The following is a 17,017-nucleotide window of genomic DNA, read 5'->3' on the forward strand; positions in this document are numbered from 1 at the left end:
TCGTCCACTTTATCCCTGCATACCTTTCCTGGCATGTACCAATGCCTGTCAAAGCTAAACCGCTTTGTACGCATGCGACTATATCTCTGTACCACGACAATGCCTATTATCTTTGTACCTTGACAATGCCTCTGTTGTCTTGTCCGACTTATAATAACGCCCGACCCGAGTTGTACCCCGATCAGTATTTTTCAGTATGATGCCCCTGTCCTTTGATATGGTCTTCTAGCCTGTCTCCTTGCCTGGACCGCTATGTTGAACTTGCTCGAACGGTATTGCTAAGGCTGAATTCTAGCCTGACGGTAGTGTAAAATATCAGGCTCAACAATTGCCCCTTATCTCCTTATTTATTTGTGGTTCAAGCCAATAATGAGGAGATAACTTCATTCCAATCATAGACAAAGCTTGATCATGCGATTGTACATATTTCGACTTAATGTTTCTTCACGTGTCTTTGGGTCGGGCCATATATGAAAAAATATCCGCTTTCTTACGTGTCTAAGGATTCTTTCTAACCGCATACGAGTTGGTAGGGCTTGTTTTTGCCCCACTTATATGATAGATAAAATTAGAGTAAAGTGCAGATCGACAATGTTAGTAACTTGATCAAGTGTATTTACCAAGTGTGTATGAATTAATATCCCTGCAATATTTTTTGTACTAGCATTTAGATAGTCGTAAACAAAATTAGATTAGTCATGCGCTTTGTGTGTCCGCACGTGAATGATAGCTCCGATAGGTGGAAAATATAAAAACAGGAGAGTGAAATATGAAATATAGGAAAGATTAAACCTGGTGGCAATAATCAAGCAATCGATCATGACATATTTTTTTGTAAGTATAAGACAACCTTTGAACAATATGTTATGTAGGATGCCCCAATCTTCGATGAAGATAGATTATGTTATAACTTTTCGGACACCTTTTAAGTGAAGGCATTAGTTTGGAACATTCCCGGGATCGTAAGTGATGGAGGTTGATGTCCTTCATGAGAAAAGAAGAATTATGGCGCTCGGTCAAAGCGAGAAACAATTTCGATTTGGTGATAGTATTTGATCTTGTTTTGTTTGTTTTTCGATAGTTGTACTTTTGAAAGGATATTTTCCTGTCTGGAGGGCTTATGATCCTCAGCCTGACTGGAGGGCTTTGATTATGCCTGTCTGGAGGGTTTTGTACGAGTTGTCATGATCTTTCACCTTCGTCCCCGTATAAAAGGATTTTTGCCTGGCTGGAGGGCTTATTATCCTTAGCCTGACTTGAGGGTTTTGATTATGCCTGTCTGGAGGTCTCGTGAATATAACTTTTTGTCTGGATCTGGCCATTTTGGATGTGTCTTGGATCTCGCCGATTATTATTCGCCTGGATCGGGCGACTTTTTTGCACCGGATTTGGCGATTCTTTGTGTCTTCGATCCGCCGATCATTCGTCTGGATCGGGCCAGCTTTTTTGCACTGGATTTGGCCAGCTTTTTTTTTGTACTGGATCTGGCCAGTTATTCGTCTGGATCGGGCCAGCTTTTTTGCACTGGATCTGGCCAGTTCTTTGTGTCATGGGTGGGGTTATTGCCTGTCTGGAGGGCTTATATCCCTTGCACATCGGAGGGCTTATGACCCATTTATGACATACAATCCAGGAAAAGTTTTCCCAGGTTTGTATATTAAATTGAGCTCAATATTATGTGTACTGGATCTGGCCAGTTATTCGTTTGGATCGGGCGACTTTTTGCAATCGAAAGTTGGATATCGATTGATATCGTGGGGTGGCCCCAATCTTTAAAATTTGTTTTAAGTAAAGTACAGTATGTAAAAACAAATATTGAAGATTCTACTCGGTAAAGGGAAATACGAGAATATTGACAAGTACTTGGGCACATAATGGAAGAAATCATATAAGGCATTTATTCATATAATGGCAAATATCATGCATTTAGTTTCATATCAGGTCAGACAGGAAATGGTAAGATGAAGATTATACCTGGACTAGGAGATATATTTTATATGTGAAATAGTTTTAAGTGTGCAATGTTCCAAGCTCTTGGGATTATTTCGCCGTCCAGGGTTTGTAGTCTATAAGCTCCCTGGCCAACTATTGAGTCAATCAGGTAGGGACCTTCCCAGGTTGGGGCCAATTTGCCAGCATTCTTCTCTTTTGTGTTTTGAAAAACTTTTCTGAGAACAAGGTCTTCTACCCTGAATACTCTAGCTTTGACAGTCTTGTTGTAGCTTTTTGCAACTCTTTCTTTGATATCTTTCGCCATTCTAATCTTTGGCTGCGTCTCTTAGCTCTTTCGTCAAGTCCAGGTTGTCCTCCATTAGAGGTATATTGCTCGTTTATTGTATTCAGGCTGCATCTGGCTGATGGAATGTCGACCTCTGCTGGGATTACTGCTTCACATCCATAGACCAAGGAATAGGGATGTGGATGTTTTAGGCGTGGTTCGGTCAGCCCAAAGGACCAAGGGAAGTTCTGCAGCCTATCTTCCTTTCTTTCTTTCTAGCTTCTTCTTTAGGCAACTGATTATTACTTTGTTGCTAGATTCTGCTTAGCATTTTGTTTTTGGATAGCCTGACATCCTGCTGATAGGGAAAAAAAGAGACAAGTAATCGTGTTAGATTATTGGAGCATGTTTGTGTCAAGCTTCACATTTTGTGTTGTAGTCCAGGCAATTGGCCCTCAGTGTTAGCCAATAATAGTTAGCCTAGAGCACTTTGATGGCAAGGCTTCTTCCTCTTTGTGGTTGACACAACATCCATCATGTCCGTCTCCGGAGATCTTGGTTAGTTTTGTGTGGTTCAAGACATCTCAAGTATGGTTCACCACCGAGCCTTGCTATGAGAGTTTTGTATCGAGCAACATATTGACAATTTTGAATAAAAAGCTTACAACATGTGCTATTATGTCCCCTTGTGGCGATTTTAGTACTAAACCTAATCATGTCCCCTGCATGTTGGTTGCCCCATATGTAAACATGGTTCATCCACGACCAGGAGGTCTAGGTGTCTAATTGGTTTAAAGTTTGATTCTAGGTTAGGACTGAAATCAGCCACAAAGTTTGCTAGGGCATGAGATTTGATTATTATCATGGGTTAAAGGTGATATCATATGTGCTTAATGGATGAGACTACTTGGTCATCTTCTTGCCGACAAAGTGCGGGCTTCCTCACGACAGGTTTAATGGGGAGGTTAGTTCGACTATAATAGGGCGACATTCATAGTAGGGACGAAGTTTAGTACATGAAATAATTATATCTAAAACATATTTGTCAAGAAAGTCATACCTCATGTCCGCATCTAGTAGACTTTTACTTATCGAATTGGCCGGGTGTTCTTGATCATTATCTTTCCCGACCAGGACTCTACTGACGGTTGTTTCAGTCACAAGAATGTGTAAACTGATAGTGGTTGCCTTTTGCCTGGCCAGGCCAGTAACAGAGGAGTAGAAAGATAGTTTATGATGTCATCTCATGAATAGGAGTCCACACGAATAATTGTGTTTTCCTTTCAGGGAGGTTATAGAAAGCTTTGTATGTTTCCGAGGGCCTCGATAAGAATTTGTCCAGGGCTGACTTTGGTGATTGGAGCTCCAGTTTGTTTTAATCTGTTCAGGACAGGCTTCTATGCCTCTTTTGGTTTCTTTGTAACTTATAAACTTATCACATGGCACACAATGTTTTGTATTTGATAGGACTGAAATTATATCATATCTTCCAAAATAGTCACAAGTAGTTTCTCAATGATTCACATAAATTATTCAATTACAACCATGTTGACTAGCTGGTCAGGATAGATTGTGTCTTTAATTGTCCAGGCATTATCAACCATTGAAGGTAACAATTCTATTGGTTCAAAGTTTTTAGTTTTATGCTACACAAGTTTGAAACATAATAAGGAAAAGTTAATGAGTAATAATGTGAGAATTCATTAAGGTAGTGTGATGATAGATCTAAGCATATCGGGATCGATTGGTCGGCCAGGCCAATTTATCTTTCCAAAACAGTCAGGCCAGGGTGATTTTCTCTTCAAAACAGTCAGGCAGGGTGATTTTTCTGTCCGAAAACAATCAGGTCAGGCTAATTTTTCCTTCCAAAAACAGTCAGGTCAGGCTGATTTCAAAAACAGTCAGGTCAGGCTGATTTTCTCTCCAAAAACAGTCAGGTCAGGCTGATTTCAAAAACAGTCAGGTCAGGCTTGACTAACACTAGTGTATCAGGACTGACTAAGAATATTATATGTAAGATGATTATTATTATTTATTTTTTTTTTTAAAAAAAAATATTTGATCCATAGTTGTTTTTGTATTTGTACTGCGATGACATATATATTTAAATTTTATTGAAAGGATAAGGACTTATCTGTGCAGGAATACTTGAACACCCTTACTAGGCCAGGATGAAAATCTTATCCTGACCAGGCTTTGTGCAGTTTGGAAATATTGGTAGGGGCATTCTAGCCAGGCTAGAGATGACGACCAGGCATCACCAAGAGAGGGAATGAATGACAGGCATATCATGATAGATTAATAGCCTTGCATAATAATTCCTGGTAGAAATTTCTCCCCGGCGTGAAATTCTTATAAGACTCGGACATCCGCACCGACATCTTTGTTGGGTGACTTTTAAGCCTGTTTTTGGTCAGGGCTAAGTTGTCCAAATTGGACTTGTATTTTGATGTTCAAGGCTTTAAATTTCCTAAGAACATAAAATTATTAGAATTAACAAAATCTAAAATTTAAATGTAGAAGTAAGATCAAAGTACCAAAATTTTAAGATATATTGTTTAGAGTTTGCGAAACTTGTATTGGATATGAGAAAGACTTATCTTTGAATTTCTTTAGAAAGAAATTTTCACTTGAACTCCGCATTCTCCTAAGCAATGTTATACTTGTTGTTATTGGAAGGGCTTCTAGCTTGTCTTGACAATATTTCTCTTGGATTCAACGTTTGTAGTGTAGAGATGGAAATTTTTGTATCGATCTTTCTTAAAGCTCTCAAAACTTGTTGTGGAGAAGAAAAGATATTGCGAATAATTTGTAGGAATGATAAACTAGTTGCCCCACGGTGGGCGCCAATTGTTTTGACCGGATTTTACGCAGCCTGGAATCCGGCCAGGCATTATAGGATATTCCGGCCAGGGTAGATTATGGTGAGGTTAACTAGTATCATCCTATTATGATGGTATTGTGGTTGTACCTTTGCAGGGTTGATTATAAAGTAAAAAGAGATAAATTAAAAGTAAAGAATAATAAAAAGAGACATGACACAATGATTTATACGGGCACCAAGCCAGAAGAGTATTTCACTATATATTTTGCGTAATCTAAGAACAATGATGTAATTGCTAAATAATTGTAGTATTTGCTTAAGGTAGAGTAGATGAGAGTGGGATGAGATATGTCTTTGTTGCTTCGTATTTATAGTAAAATAGGTAGAAGGAGTAGTTGCTTGTAAGTAGGAAGTAACTCCACTTTTCTAGGGTTGTTTCCTTGATTGTAGTTGACTTGTTCTTCTCTTGACCGTTCCTTGCTAATTGTTGCTGCCTCCTTCTTAGTTTTGCTAGGGTTTAAGATGTTTACTTCATATAGTAAAAGATGTGGACTTAGTCTTCCACCAAAATAGGAACAACTTGAAGACTAGTCTTTTTGACATGTGCTCAATTGCTTAGCATCCAATGCTTGGTAAATATCTTCTCCATATTGTATGTTGGTCGTCCACTTTATCCCTGCATACCTTTCCTGGCTGTACCAATGTCCGTCAAAGCTAAACCGCTTTGTACGCATGCTCGACTATATCTTTGTACTCGACAATGCCTATTGTCTTGCTTTGTACCTTGACAATGCCCGTTGTTATCTTGTCTTTGACTTATAATAACGCCTGACCTGAGTTGTACCCTGATCAGTATTTTCAGTATGATGCCCTGTCCGCCTGATATGGTCTTCTAGCCTGTCTCCTTGCCTGGACCGCTATGTTGAACTTGCCTGAACGGTATTGCTAAGGCTGAATTCTAGCCTGACGGTAGTGTAAAATATCAGGCTCAACAGTACTAGTTTTTTTCACATTAAATTATTTTTTATCTGTTGTTAAACTTTTTAATTTGAAACACGTTAATGTTTTGAGTGACAAGAGTTTCTATGTCCTTTTGGAGTTATTGAGATTAAAGATATGTTTCTGGAGGATATAACGTTCTTACAAATCGTACACATTCGGCAAAGAAGGTACTTGAAGGTATGGGTATGGAGTAGGAGAGAATCATGCTTCTCTTAATGATTGCTTCTAATTGTCTAATTTGTAAAGAAGCGCCAAATATTAGTGAAGAAGGATTTGTTCTAGTGAAAGTTTTGTGGTACTTCTCTATTATTCCATGATTTAAATGACTCTTTGCGAATAATAATAATGATGAATTGTTGACATGACATAAAAATGAAATTGGAAACACACAGATGGAAAATTCAATCTAACAAAAGTTTTATGTAATACGATGCAAAAGTAGCACAACGGAACAAGGGATTGCTGACGGAAAGTAAGGGCCATGTTAGAAAAGGAACAAGTGCAACAAGTAGCACAACGGAACAAGGGAAAAGTGGACGACTTGGTCAGCATGAGGAAGATGAGTGTTTTGGTAATTTTTACCGAATTAGGTTGTATGAGGTCAATGCGATCTTACTCGTTGTATGTAGGATGTATATTTGTGTTTAACGTAAAGTAAAGGGATTAAGTATGTAAATAAAGGTAGTCACGTGAGATTTGCTGACGCGGAAAACCCAATGTCGGAACAACCGCGAGAAGGGACGGCACCATTCTAAGTATAGCACTAGCTTGTTAATGATAGAACGAGTACAATGGAGACGATATGTAAATTTAGCTAGCACAATATGCTGCGTGTATGCGTGAGATCTTGAATGCCTTTTCTTGGTTGTTCTTTTGGCTATTTATAGGGTAAGAACCCTAGATATGCTCTTCCTCGTTTATGGTAAGAAAACATGGGGTTCAGCGAGAAAGACTTGCAGAAGAAGACCATCCCGCTGGTGGAGTTCAGTGGAGAAACAGCTAACTCGTTGGGAGAGATCGTGATTCCAACCTATGCAGGAGGAATCAACAAACAAGTGATGTACTTGGTTATAGATGGACCATCTACATACAATTTTATTCTTGGAAGACCATGGTTGTATCTGATGAAGACGGTCCCCTCAACGTATAATCAATGTGTGAAGTTCCCCATGCCATGGGGTGTAGAGACAATACGAGGAAACCAGGAGGAAGCCAGAGGCTGCTACAAGAAGGCATTGAAGTGTACAGCCAACCTTCCAGCATAGCAATCAAAGAAGCAGCACGTCCAGCACGAATACGTCGAGCCCCCAGCTGAGGAGCTAGATCAAATCAACCTGGATAAGCTGCACCCAGAAAGAACTGTGCTAATAGGGGCAGGATGCACGAAATATCTCAGGCAGCACCTAATCAATTTTTTGCAAGCCAATATGGATTGTTTCGCGTGGTCCCATGATGACATGATAGGAATAGATCCATCTATTATAACACACAAACTCAGCGTAGATCGAGGATGCAAGCCCATCCAGCAAAAAAGACGAAGAAAATTCGCAGCTGAAAGGAATAAGGTGATCAACTAGGAGGTGGATAGCCTGCTAGCAGCAAACAAGATAAGAGAGGTAAAATATCCGGAATGGCTATCAAATGTGGTAGTAGTGCCCAAGAAGAACGGAAAATGGAGAGTGTGTGTGGACTTCACCGATCTCAACAAGGCGTGTCCAAAAGACCCCTTCCCACTGCCACATATTGACGCAATGGTGGATGCGATAGCTGGACATGAAATGTTAACATTCTTGGATGCCTGGAGTGGTTACAACCAAATCAAAATGGATGCAGCAGATCAGGAGAAGACATCATTCATGTCTGAGAGGGGGATATACTGCTACAACGTCATGCCCTTCGGCCTGAAAAATGCGGGATCTACGTATCAGAGACTGGTCAACCGGATGTTCAAGGAACAGATAGGAAGAACCATGGAGGTGTACATTGGCGATATGGTAGTAAAACCAGAGAAGGCCAAGGATCACATGCAACATCTAGCATGAACCTTCAGCACACTTAGAGAATACAAAATGAAGCTGAACCCTTCCAAGTGTACCTTTGGAGTTTCGTCCGTAAAATTCTTGGGCTACATCGTAACTCAAAGAGGAATAGAAGCCATCACGGAGCAAATTAAGGCAGTATTACAGCTAGAATCACCAGAAAAGCCAAAGGATATGCAACGGCTAGCTGGCAAAGTGGCAGCCTTGAGCAGGTTCATCTCGAGGTCCTCAGACAAATACAGGCTATTTTACGACATATTGAGGAAAAGCCAAAAATTCGAGTGGACCATAGATCATGAGCAAGCATTCAGAGAACTTAAACACTACCTCGGCACCCCGTCGTTACTATCGAAGCCAGAACAGGGAGAACCACTGTTTCTTTATCTAGCTGTCACAGAGGTAGAAGTAAGCGCGGTCCTAGTCAGAGAGCAGGACAAGGAGCAAAATCCAGTCTACTATGTAAGCAAGTCTCCGCTGCCAGCAGAGATCAGATACACATCTCTTGAAAAATTGGTACTGTGGACAGCGGGCCGCCCACGGGGGCGCTTGGTGAAGGTCGAAAAAACAAGCGTTTGCATTTTGTAAGGAGTCGCCACCAATTTTTATGGGAAATTGGAACCGTTCGAATACCTCGTGTCATGTCAAGACACAAAGTAATGACATGAACACTAAGCAATCGTTACCCTTAGCATTCTATGTCTAGAATGACTCTCGTGGATGCCAATGAACACGGGTGCTCACGGAGATCTGGAGTAAGGGGTGAGGGTACGTATTAGGAAGCTCTTTTGATCGAACACCTAATCCCGCCCGCCTCGATAGCGGCCTCTACTAATGATTAGGGAAGTTATTCATACTCGATATATCGTCGGCTATATGCATGCAATGCAACATCCATTGATTAATCCTAGCATATGAGAATTAGGCTAAGTCGGTTAACAGTTAGTTAATCATACAATTGGGTCGAAGTTGGATTTAATATTGATTACATGTGAAAACATACAAGGAATAAAAGAAATACAATAATTATGAATTACAATAATGAAAATTACTATAATTACATTGGGATAGGCGATTTATGTCGAAAATACCTTTAAAACGGATGATTTGAGAAAAAGGAATTAAAAGAATAAAAGAATAAAATTAATGAAGTAAACGAACAGAAGTTAGTGATATTACGGATATTAGTTAATTAATACGTAAACTAAACAAACTAGGTCAAGGCAGAAACGGAGTTCAGGGACAGAAATCATCCTGGAACAAAGCAAGAGATCGCGCCCTTTGGAAGAAGAGGCGGCGATTCTTTGCGTATTCATTCCAAGGGTGAGTTCCATTCGTTGTGAAGCCGAAGCGCAAATCGTTAATGTTAATTGTTAATTTTATGGATCGATTAAATTATTTACTCAGATGAAAGTGATTTAATGTATTACTTACATATGAAGGGGTCATAAAAAACAGTAAAACATGAATGAGACGGAATTAAACGGATTAATTACATGATTAAACGAATGATATTAATGAATGAGTCCTCTGTTGAAATAATTAACTAGCCTTAAACATGATGAATTAATGACGATTTATATGACGAATATGCGAAAAATATATCAAAGACGAATTCCAGAAACTCAATATGAACAAATTGAATCTCTAAAATCCGGAATTGAATTAAGTGACGAAAACCCGCAAATATGAGATTATTTGGGATTTAAGTCGGAATTAATGAATTAAACACGTGAATGAATGATGAATTATAAATATACATGTGATTATTAAACTATCATGTGAACGAAGAATTAATCAAACAAAAATAAATAAAAGCAAAATGGAATTTACAGAGATTTAAGAAGAAGAAAAAGAAGCGAGAATCGGCGGCCCTCACGAAGAGGCGCAGCAGAATCGCGCTCCTTCAAGAGGCGCAGCGATTCTTGCGTCTTTTCTCGACGTCATCTCATCGGAGATCCGCGAAAACGAGTTTTAAAGCACGGTTTTAGAAATCGATTTTAATGGTGTTTTCGACATAAATCTTACAATGGTGATACGATAAATAAAATACAATAAATAAAAAGAGGAATTGTACACCCTCAGACTTACATGTTGACGGAACGAGATGAACTAAGATATCGACTAGTGAATGCTCGACGCGAATGCAAAGAGAGTGCCCTCGTAAGAGGAAAACGATTGATTAATTAGATTGATTATTGGTGTAGTTGGTCAAATTGGTCGGTCATGCAACGGAGAGGCTGGTACCCGGAAAGATCCGAGCTTACGTGGTCGGAAGTCTAAGCACGTAGGCGCCAATTAGTAAGAACAAAGTCTAGAATGCAAAGGGAGAAGAGAAGGGCGGACACTCGCGTGAGAAATATGAGGAGCGAAAGCTCCTATTTATACTAATCACGTGAAGGAATAGGGTTTCGGAGACTCTTTGGAAGTGAATATCGGAAAGATATGAAAAAGATACGTAAATCATGCAAAGAAGGGCCTGGGAAGAGGCGCAGCAGTCACTGCGTCTCTTGGAAGAGGCGCAGCGCCTTTCTTGCGTCTATTCCCCGGGGAGGTTTCCTCCTTTGAAGAAAGATTTCGCGTTTGAGTTATGGTAGGACGGAAATAATTCGATTATCTTATGAATATTACGGGATATTATTTGCCAAAAGATAAAATTTATAAAATATGGAATAGAAATATCCGGAACATTCCAGAACATTCCGACTCGGGATTTAATGATTATCGAGAAAGTGGAGACGGTTTTTGACCCGGACTCGAATGTACTCTAATTATCGCCAAAACGACCGTATCGGGACGTAGATGACAACTAAGAGGTTGACATTAATATTTGAGCAAACACTTGACGATAATCTTACGAACTGTCACAAATCGTTCCGCGAATCAAACATGCGGCCCAATCATCACCGGGTGGTTTGCGGGAGGTGCAGAAATGAGGTATCTACAGGTACTAGCACTTGTAATTGCGTCTTACAAACTGCGCCCTTACTTTGAGTCCCACACCATATATGTTGTGACCAATTACCCATTAAAATTTATAATGAGAAAGCCTGAGCTGTCAGGCAGAATGTCAAAATGGTCCGTACACCTTAGTGGGTATGACATCAGGTATGATCCAAGAACGGCGATAAAGTCGCAGGCACTGGCATATTTCATGTCAGATTTCAGCCCAGCTATCCAAAACCTGGCTGACAAAGAAATCCTAACCCTCAAAGGAAACAAGGAGGAAGAAGTCTGGCAGATGTACATTGATGGAGGCTCCAACCAAAAGGGGGTAGGTGTAGGACTGATCTTGCGATCTCCAAATGAATATCTAATAGCACAAGCAGTGCGTTGTGAATTTAAGGTGACCAACAATGAAACAGAGTATGAAGCCTTAATACTAGGAAATGCTGCTAGCTCTGGAGTTAGGAGTCAGAAACCTGCAGGTATTCAACGACTCCTTACTTATAGTTAACCATATGAATGATGAGTATGTAGCCACAGATTCAAAGATAATAGCCTACCTAAAAGTGGCAAAGGAGCTTAAACATAAATTCAGAGATTGCAAGCTCAAGCAGGTCCCCAGAGACCAGAATGTGGAGGCTGATGCCCTAGCAACCCTGGGGGCAACCTTCAAACCAACGGAGCTGGCTAACATCCCCATCGCATATGTATTGAAGTCGTCAATCCAAAAATTAGAAGAAGCAGATAAAGGATAATTGGAAGATCAGCAGGATGGGGCGGCAGTACTATCAAACACAGTTGGCCAGACAGCTGACCAGTCAGACGACTAGTCAATTGATCAGGCAGATGACTGGGACTGGTGAACGCCATACCTAAATTGGTTGAGACACGATAAGCTGCCAGATGACAAGAAGGAGGTAAGGGGTTTCAAAATGAAAGCCTCCAGATTCACGCTAATTGACAATGTGCTTTTTAGAAAGTCACTGGCAGGACCCTACTTACGGTGCCTGAATAAACAAGAAGCACAGACCGTATTGCATGCCCTCCACAGTGGTGAATGTAGAAACCATGCAGGGGGCAGGAGGCTGTCAAACAAAGCCCTCAGACAAGGCTACTTCTGGCCCACAATGAGGACAGACTCGGCAGAATATCCCCGAAAATGTGACGCCTGTCAGCGATCAGCGCCAATGATCCACCAACCAGCAGAATCCTTGCATCCTATCATTTCTTCCTAGCCATTCATGACACGGGGAATGGACATCGTGGGACCTCTGCCTAGAGCCCCAGGGAACAAATTATGGATGCTAGCAATGACAGACTATTTTTCAAAATGGATAGATGCAGAAGCATTCACGGAGATAATAGATAAACAAGTCATCTCTTTTATCAAACGTAATATCATCTACAGGTTTGGTATCCCGTCAGAAATTATATGTGACAATGGATCACAATTCATCTCAAATGACGTGGAAGGATACTGTGCCATATGGAACATCTCTCTGAAAAAGTCAGCACCAAGGACTCCAAAGTCTAACGGTCAAGCTGAATCTAGCAATAAAATCATCATGGATAACTTAAGAAGGAGATTGCAGGAGTTAGGAGGAAAGTGGGCAGATGAGTTGCCACTAGTGCTATGGTTAGATAGTACTACGCCAAAGACAACGACAGGTCAAACACCCTTCAGCCTGCTGTTTGGCGCGAAAGCAGTAATTCCATCAGAAGTTCTAGTTCCAACCCACATGTATGGATGTATGACAGGGGAACTAAACAATACAAAGATGATCAGGAGCCTGGATACGATAGATGAGCTGCGAGCAAGTGCAAAGATACGTCTGGCTGCCTACAAACAGTCAGTCGCCAAAAGCTACAACAAAAACGTAAAAATCAGGCTCCTGGAGGTAGGAGACCTGGTTCTCCGCAAAGTGTTCCAAAACATCAAGAATCGCAAGGCAGGCAAATTCGCCTATAAATGGGAAGGACCATACCAGGTTGAAGGCGTTGTTGGCCATGTGGCGTACAGATTGTTGACCATGGATGGTCAAATCATACACAAACCATGGAACATACTTCACCTGAAGAGGTATCACATTTGATAACAAGTAGCATTTAGTGTATAGAGTTTTGTATTCAAGAAAGCAAAAAAAAAGAACGGTCGTAGTCATACTACCAATTTTGTTCCATTTCCTTTGTTTTTATTACGTTTCTTTAAACTTTAAAACTACTATTAGAGCTGTGTGGTCTTTAGCTTCGTGTGACCACAATTGCTCTGGCACCCCATGAGATAGCGTCAGGTACTTCACATCGCTCTGGTGGATTTTTCTATTTTTAGGCCTCTTTGAAAATACTACTCTGCACTCAAACATCTATGGTACATTGAAAGTGTTGCTAGCAGAACTGTCAACTGCAAACGCGGGGTGACATGGCACATGGCACTCCAACAAGCCTAACCTAATTCTCTAATAGGAGCACTCTCACAAGGCGGCTTGTGGAACATACGAAAGGGAGCCTGGCTGACAACTTAAAGCTCACCCAGCTACCCTAGATACCATCCCTAAACGTAGCTCTCAATACCGAGTACTCGACGCAATCGGGGCCCCAGCATGCATGCACAAACATATGGAGCGCAGGGATCTCTGAGCTACCAGAATCCTGCAACATTCCATTGGTCCTAGAATGACGATAAAATTGCCTAAGGTATGCCCCTGTTGGCTTAAAACGTGGTGAACACACCTTGAGTCATGAACAAGGTTAAGTAGTCAGAATGCGGCATATGTCTAAATCAGTCATTGGACTGACACGATAGCTAGCTAAGTCTAAATCAGCCTTTTCAGGCTGACACGACTGGTCTAAATCAGCCTCAAACGTTGACACGACCACTTCCACCCAGAATGTGGCATATGCCTAAATCAGTCATTGGACTGACACGACAGCTAGCTGAGTCTAAATCAGCCTTCTCAGGCTAACACGACTGGTCTAAATCAACCTCCTAGGTTGACACGACTACTACCAGCTGAAATCAGCCATTAGGCTAACACAACAGCTCCCTGAGCTAAATACATAAAATCAACTAGCCACGACATAAGTAAAGCTTGCCAAAACTGGGCAAGGTTCATTTCAAAATACGGCCAAGCATGCCACTAAGGCTGGCATGGCCCAGAGTTTAGATAAACGCCACCACGGCGGAAAACAAAAAACAAAATGTCTAAAATTTCTTACAAATCTGCGTCGCACAAGGCAGACTACCAGTCAAGGAAAGTTTAAAAATAAAAACTTTTAACTAGAGGCTAGGTCAATGACCTCCCTCTCCGACACCTCTCCCGCATTTTCTTGCCGACCCTCTATTTCAGTTACAGGACCAGGTTGCACGCTCTCAGTACCAGCAGCCTCTTGAGTTTCCTCAGCAATAGCACCCTCCAGGAAGGAACCGGCTTCCTCAACGGCAGTCTGCTCCATCAGCGCAGGGGAGTTCACCTCGCCAACCTCAGGCATCAACACGCTCAAATCAGGTTGAATAGGTTAGACAGTCTCTAGCTGCCTTTCTTCCTCCTAAATGGATTACAAGGTAGGAGCCTCAGGAAGTGCAGCATGCATCCCACTGATCTTATCCCGCTAGGTAGCATAAGCAATGATATTGGTGGCAAGGGAGATCATTTCGCCAATCTTCTCATCAGAACGCTTGAGGGCTTCAGAGAAAGTATTGCACACCTCTTGAGTGCACGACAGCTGGTCCACCTCCTCCTTCAACTTCTTCTTGGCTCTACTTAGTTCAGCCTTCGGCTCTGCCACGCGCTCCCTTAAATCAAGACGCTGCTGCGCCAAGTCCGCTACAGTCCTAGTAAGCTCCTGATTCCTAGCATTTGTAGCCCGGCTAGTGGTCTGGACCACATTGATCATCTTCCGGTTGTAGAGGGCTGATTGAAAAGCCTGTTGGAAAAGAGGAGGAATTAGCAAATTCAGCAAGAAAAGATTTAAAAATGGGAAAGACGACAGAAGAAGAGCGTGTACCATAAATACGTTGTGCACGCCATTTTCAGCCATCTCCTTAGGGGAGAACTCAGTAAAAGCCTCCACCAGTGAAGGAAAGAAGATTTGGTCTATCTCTGGCCAATATGGCACCCAATCTATATTCCCAAAACCATCAGGAAAGTGGGCTATGATACCACCACTGGCAGCGGCGGCAGGGCTTGCTGAAGGAGTAGGAGGATGACGGGACAGGGGGATGACCTCCAAAGGCTCTGGACGAAAAGTACTGGAACGGGTAAGAGGAGACTGAAAGGAAGCAGCAGGGCCACTCCTCTTGGATGCAGAGGGCGTGTCAGGGCTCTCAGCAGCTCTATTTCTCTTAGCACTCTGAAGAATGGCCTCCAGGGGATCAACTTTGGCACCTGCGATCAGCAAGACGTTAGGTGTCGAAGGTGTCAAATAAAATAGTTAGTGTGCTAGATAAAAGACGACATACCAGAGGACATGCTGTGAGATGATTGTTGAGGGTTGGAAGAGGAGGCAGGCGAGAAACCAGGGAGCAGATCAGGAAACTTTTTGTTAGGAAGAGAGATGCAAAACAGTTTGTTGCAGGCAGACGCTGGGTCACCCAGACGAGTCAGGTTGCGAAGGCCTGCATAGAAGTAAAAAGTTAGTCGTTGAGCATTGGAAAGACAAGAAAAGGCGCCAGGAGAGCTACTTACACGAGGTTATAATCCAGTCCTCAAAAATATAATCGGCGGGTGCCTAAATGGAGACCTTCCTTAGATAGAAGAATTCCTCGAACCATTTTTCGTCCCTCGACTTCGACACATGCCTGAAAGGAGTCTCGCCATGGTCGCGGAAGAAAAATTGGCCCCCCCCAGACCGAATCTCATACATGTGGGCCACTCACCAAGACTAATGTTTCGTCGTATTATGACTGGCCGACAAGGAATAGAGAAGAACCCTCCAAACATTGGTAGCGATTTGGGCCAGCAAAGCCGTTGGTTCGAAGGAAATCTTGCATAAGCTTGGGGAAGGGGAAGCGAAGACCGTATATAAAGGGGTAAAGGTAAAGGTAAACCCATCCCGCACGGATTGCATCCACCTTTTGGCCAGGCTCCGGGATGGCAATATCCACCCCGTCACAGAGCCCCAACATTTCTTTGATTATAGGGATGTTAGCGGTAGTCAAGGAAGAGTCGCAATCGTGGGGATGAACGAAGAGATTGCGAGACGAAAAGGTGGGGTCCGGGGTTTAGGTTGGCCGGGGTAGAGGTTGAGGCGGTGTGGCGAGTTTTGCCCATGATTAAAAAGGGAAAGAAGGCAAGATTAGAGAGAGAAGGGAGTACCTGACGAAGTAAAGCCCCGGTGGAAATGTCGGAAAGACGACGTGTGAGAAGGAGGAAGAAGAAGGGTTTAGGGGAGAGTGAGAGTTTTAAAATTTTGGAGTTAATGAGATGAGTGGGTGAAGTGGTTAGGGATTATAAAGGGAGAGGGAGAGATAGGGTCCGGGAAACGAGGGGGAAAAGTAGGGGCAATGATGAGTGTTTGGAAGTTGTGCAGAGGACGGCGCGGGTTTTAAAAATTCGTAATTCCTTATTCGACATGTCAAGGCGTGTCTCACAAGGAATTAAGGGCAAACTGTTTGGGCAAAAATTCTGCATATTGGCCTAATGGGAAAGTAGGTCCACCTAGACTTATTTAATGAATTGAGCCAAGAAGTCTAGTAATCACAAAGGGCCCGCGAGTAAAAGAAGCTAGGAAGATCCCAGGGAGATTTTAGGGAGATCAGGGAGAATAAAGTCCAAGGTAGCGGATTAAGGAAAGAAGCCTAGTAAGACCCGGAAATAAGGTTCCTTACCGTGCAAGGATTTGGACTCGATTAGGGTTTTCACCCTATAAATAGCCAAGAATACGGAGAAGGAAGATTATTCAAGAATCAGCATACAAACACAATTCATTGTGCTAGCTACATTATCGCGCCATCTCTCTTGTACTCATTGACATATTAAAAGCTAGTTCAAT

General features: G+C 42.0%; 2 protein-coding genes across 2 annotated transcripts; both read left to right on the top strand.

Annotated features, from left to right (window-relative positions):
* Nucleotides 1-6,976: 6,976 nt before the first annotated feature.
* Nucleotides 6,977-7,309, top strand: LOC141600976 (uncharacterized). Its single transcript, XM_074421238.1, has one exon. The coding sequence runs from the start codon at nt 6,977-6,979 to the stop codon at nt 7,307-7,309; it is 333 nt and encodes a 110-aa protein (XP_074277339.1).
* Nucleotides 7,310-8,113: 804 nt separating this feature from the next.
* LOC141600977 (uncharacterized) lies at nt 8,114-11,781 on the top strand. Its single transcript, XM_074421239.1, has 3 exons — nt 8,114-8,596; nt 11,130-11,508; nt 11,561-11,781. The coding sequence occupies exons 1-3, from the start codon at nt 8,114-8,116 to the stop codon at nt 11,779-11,781; spliced, it is 1,083 nt and encodes a 360-aa protein (XP_074277340.1).
* The last annotated feature ends 5,236 nt before the right edge of the window (nt 11,782-17,017 follow it).

The sequence above is a fragment of the Silene latifolia genome, chromosome 9 (assembly GCF_048544455.1).
Source record: "Silene latifolia isolate original U9 population chromosome 9, ASM4854445v1, whole genome shotgun sequence".
Classification (NCBI taxonomy): Eukaryota; Viridiplantae; Streptophyta; class Magnoliopsida; order Caryophyllales; family Caryophyllaceae; genus Silene; species Silene latifolia.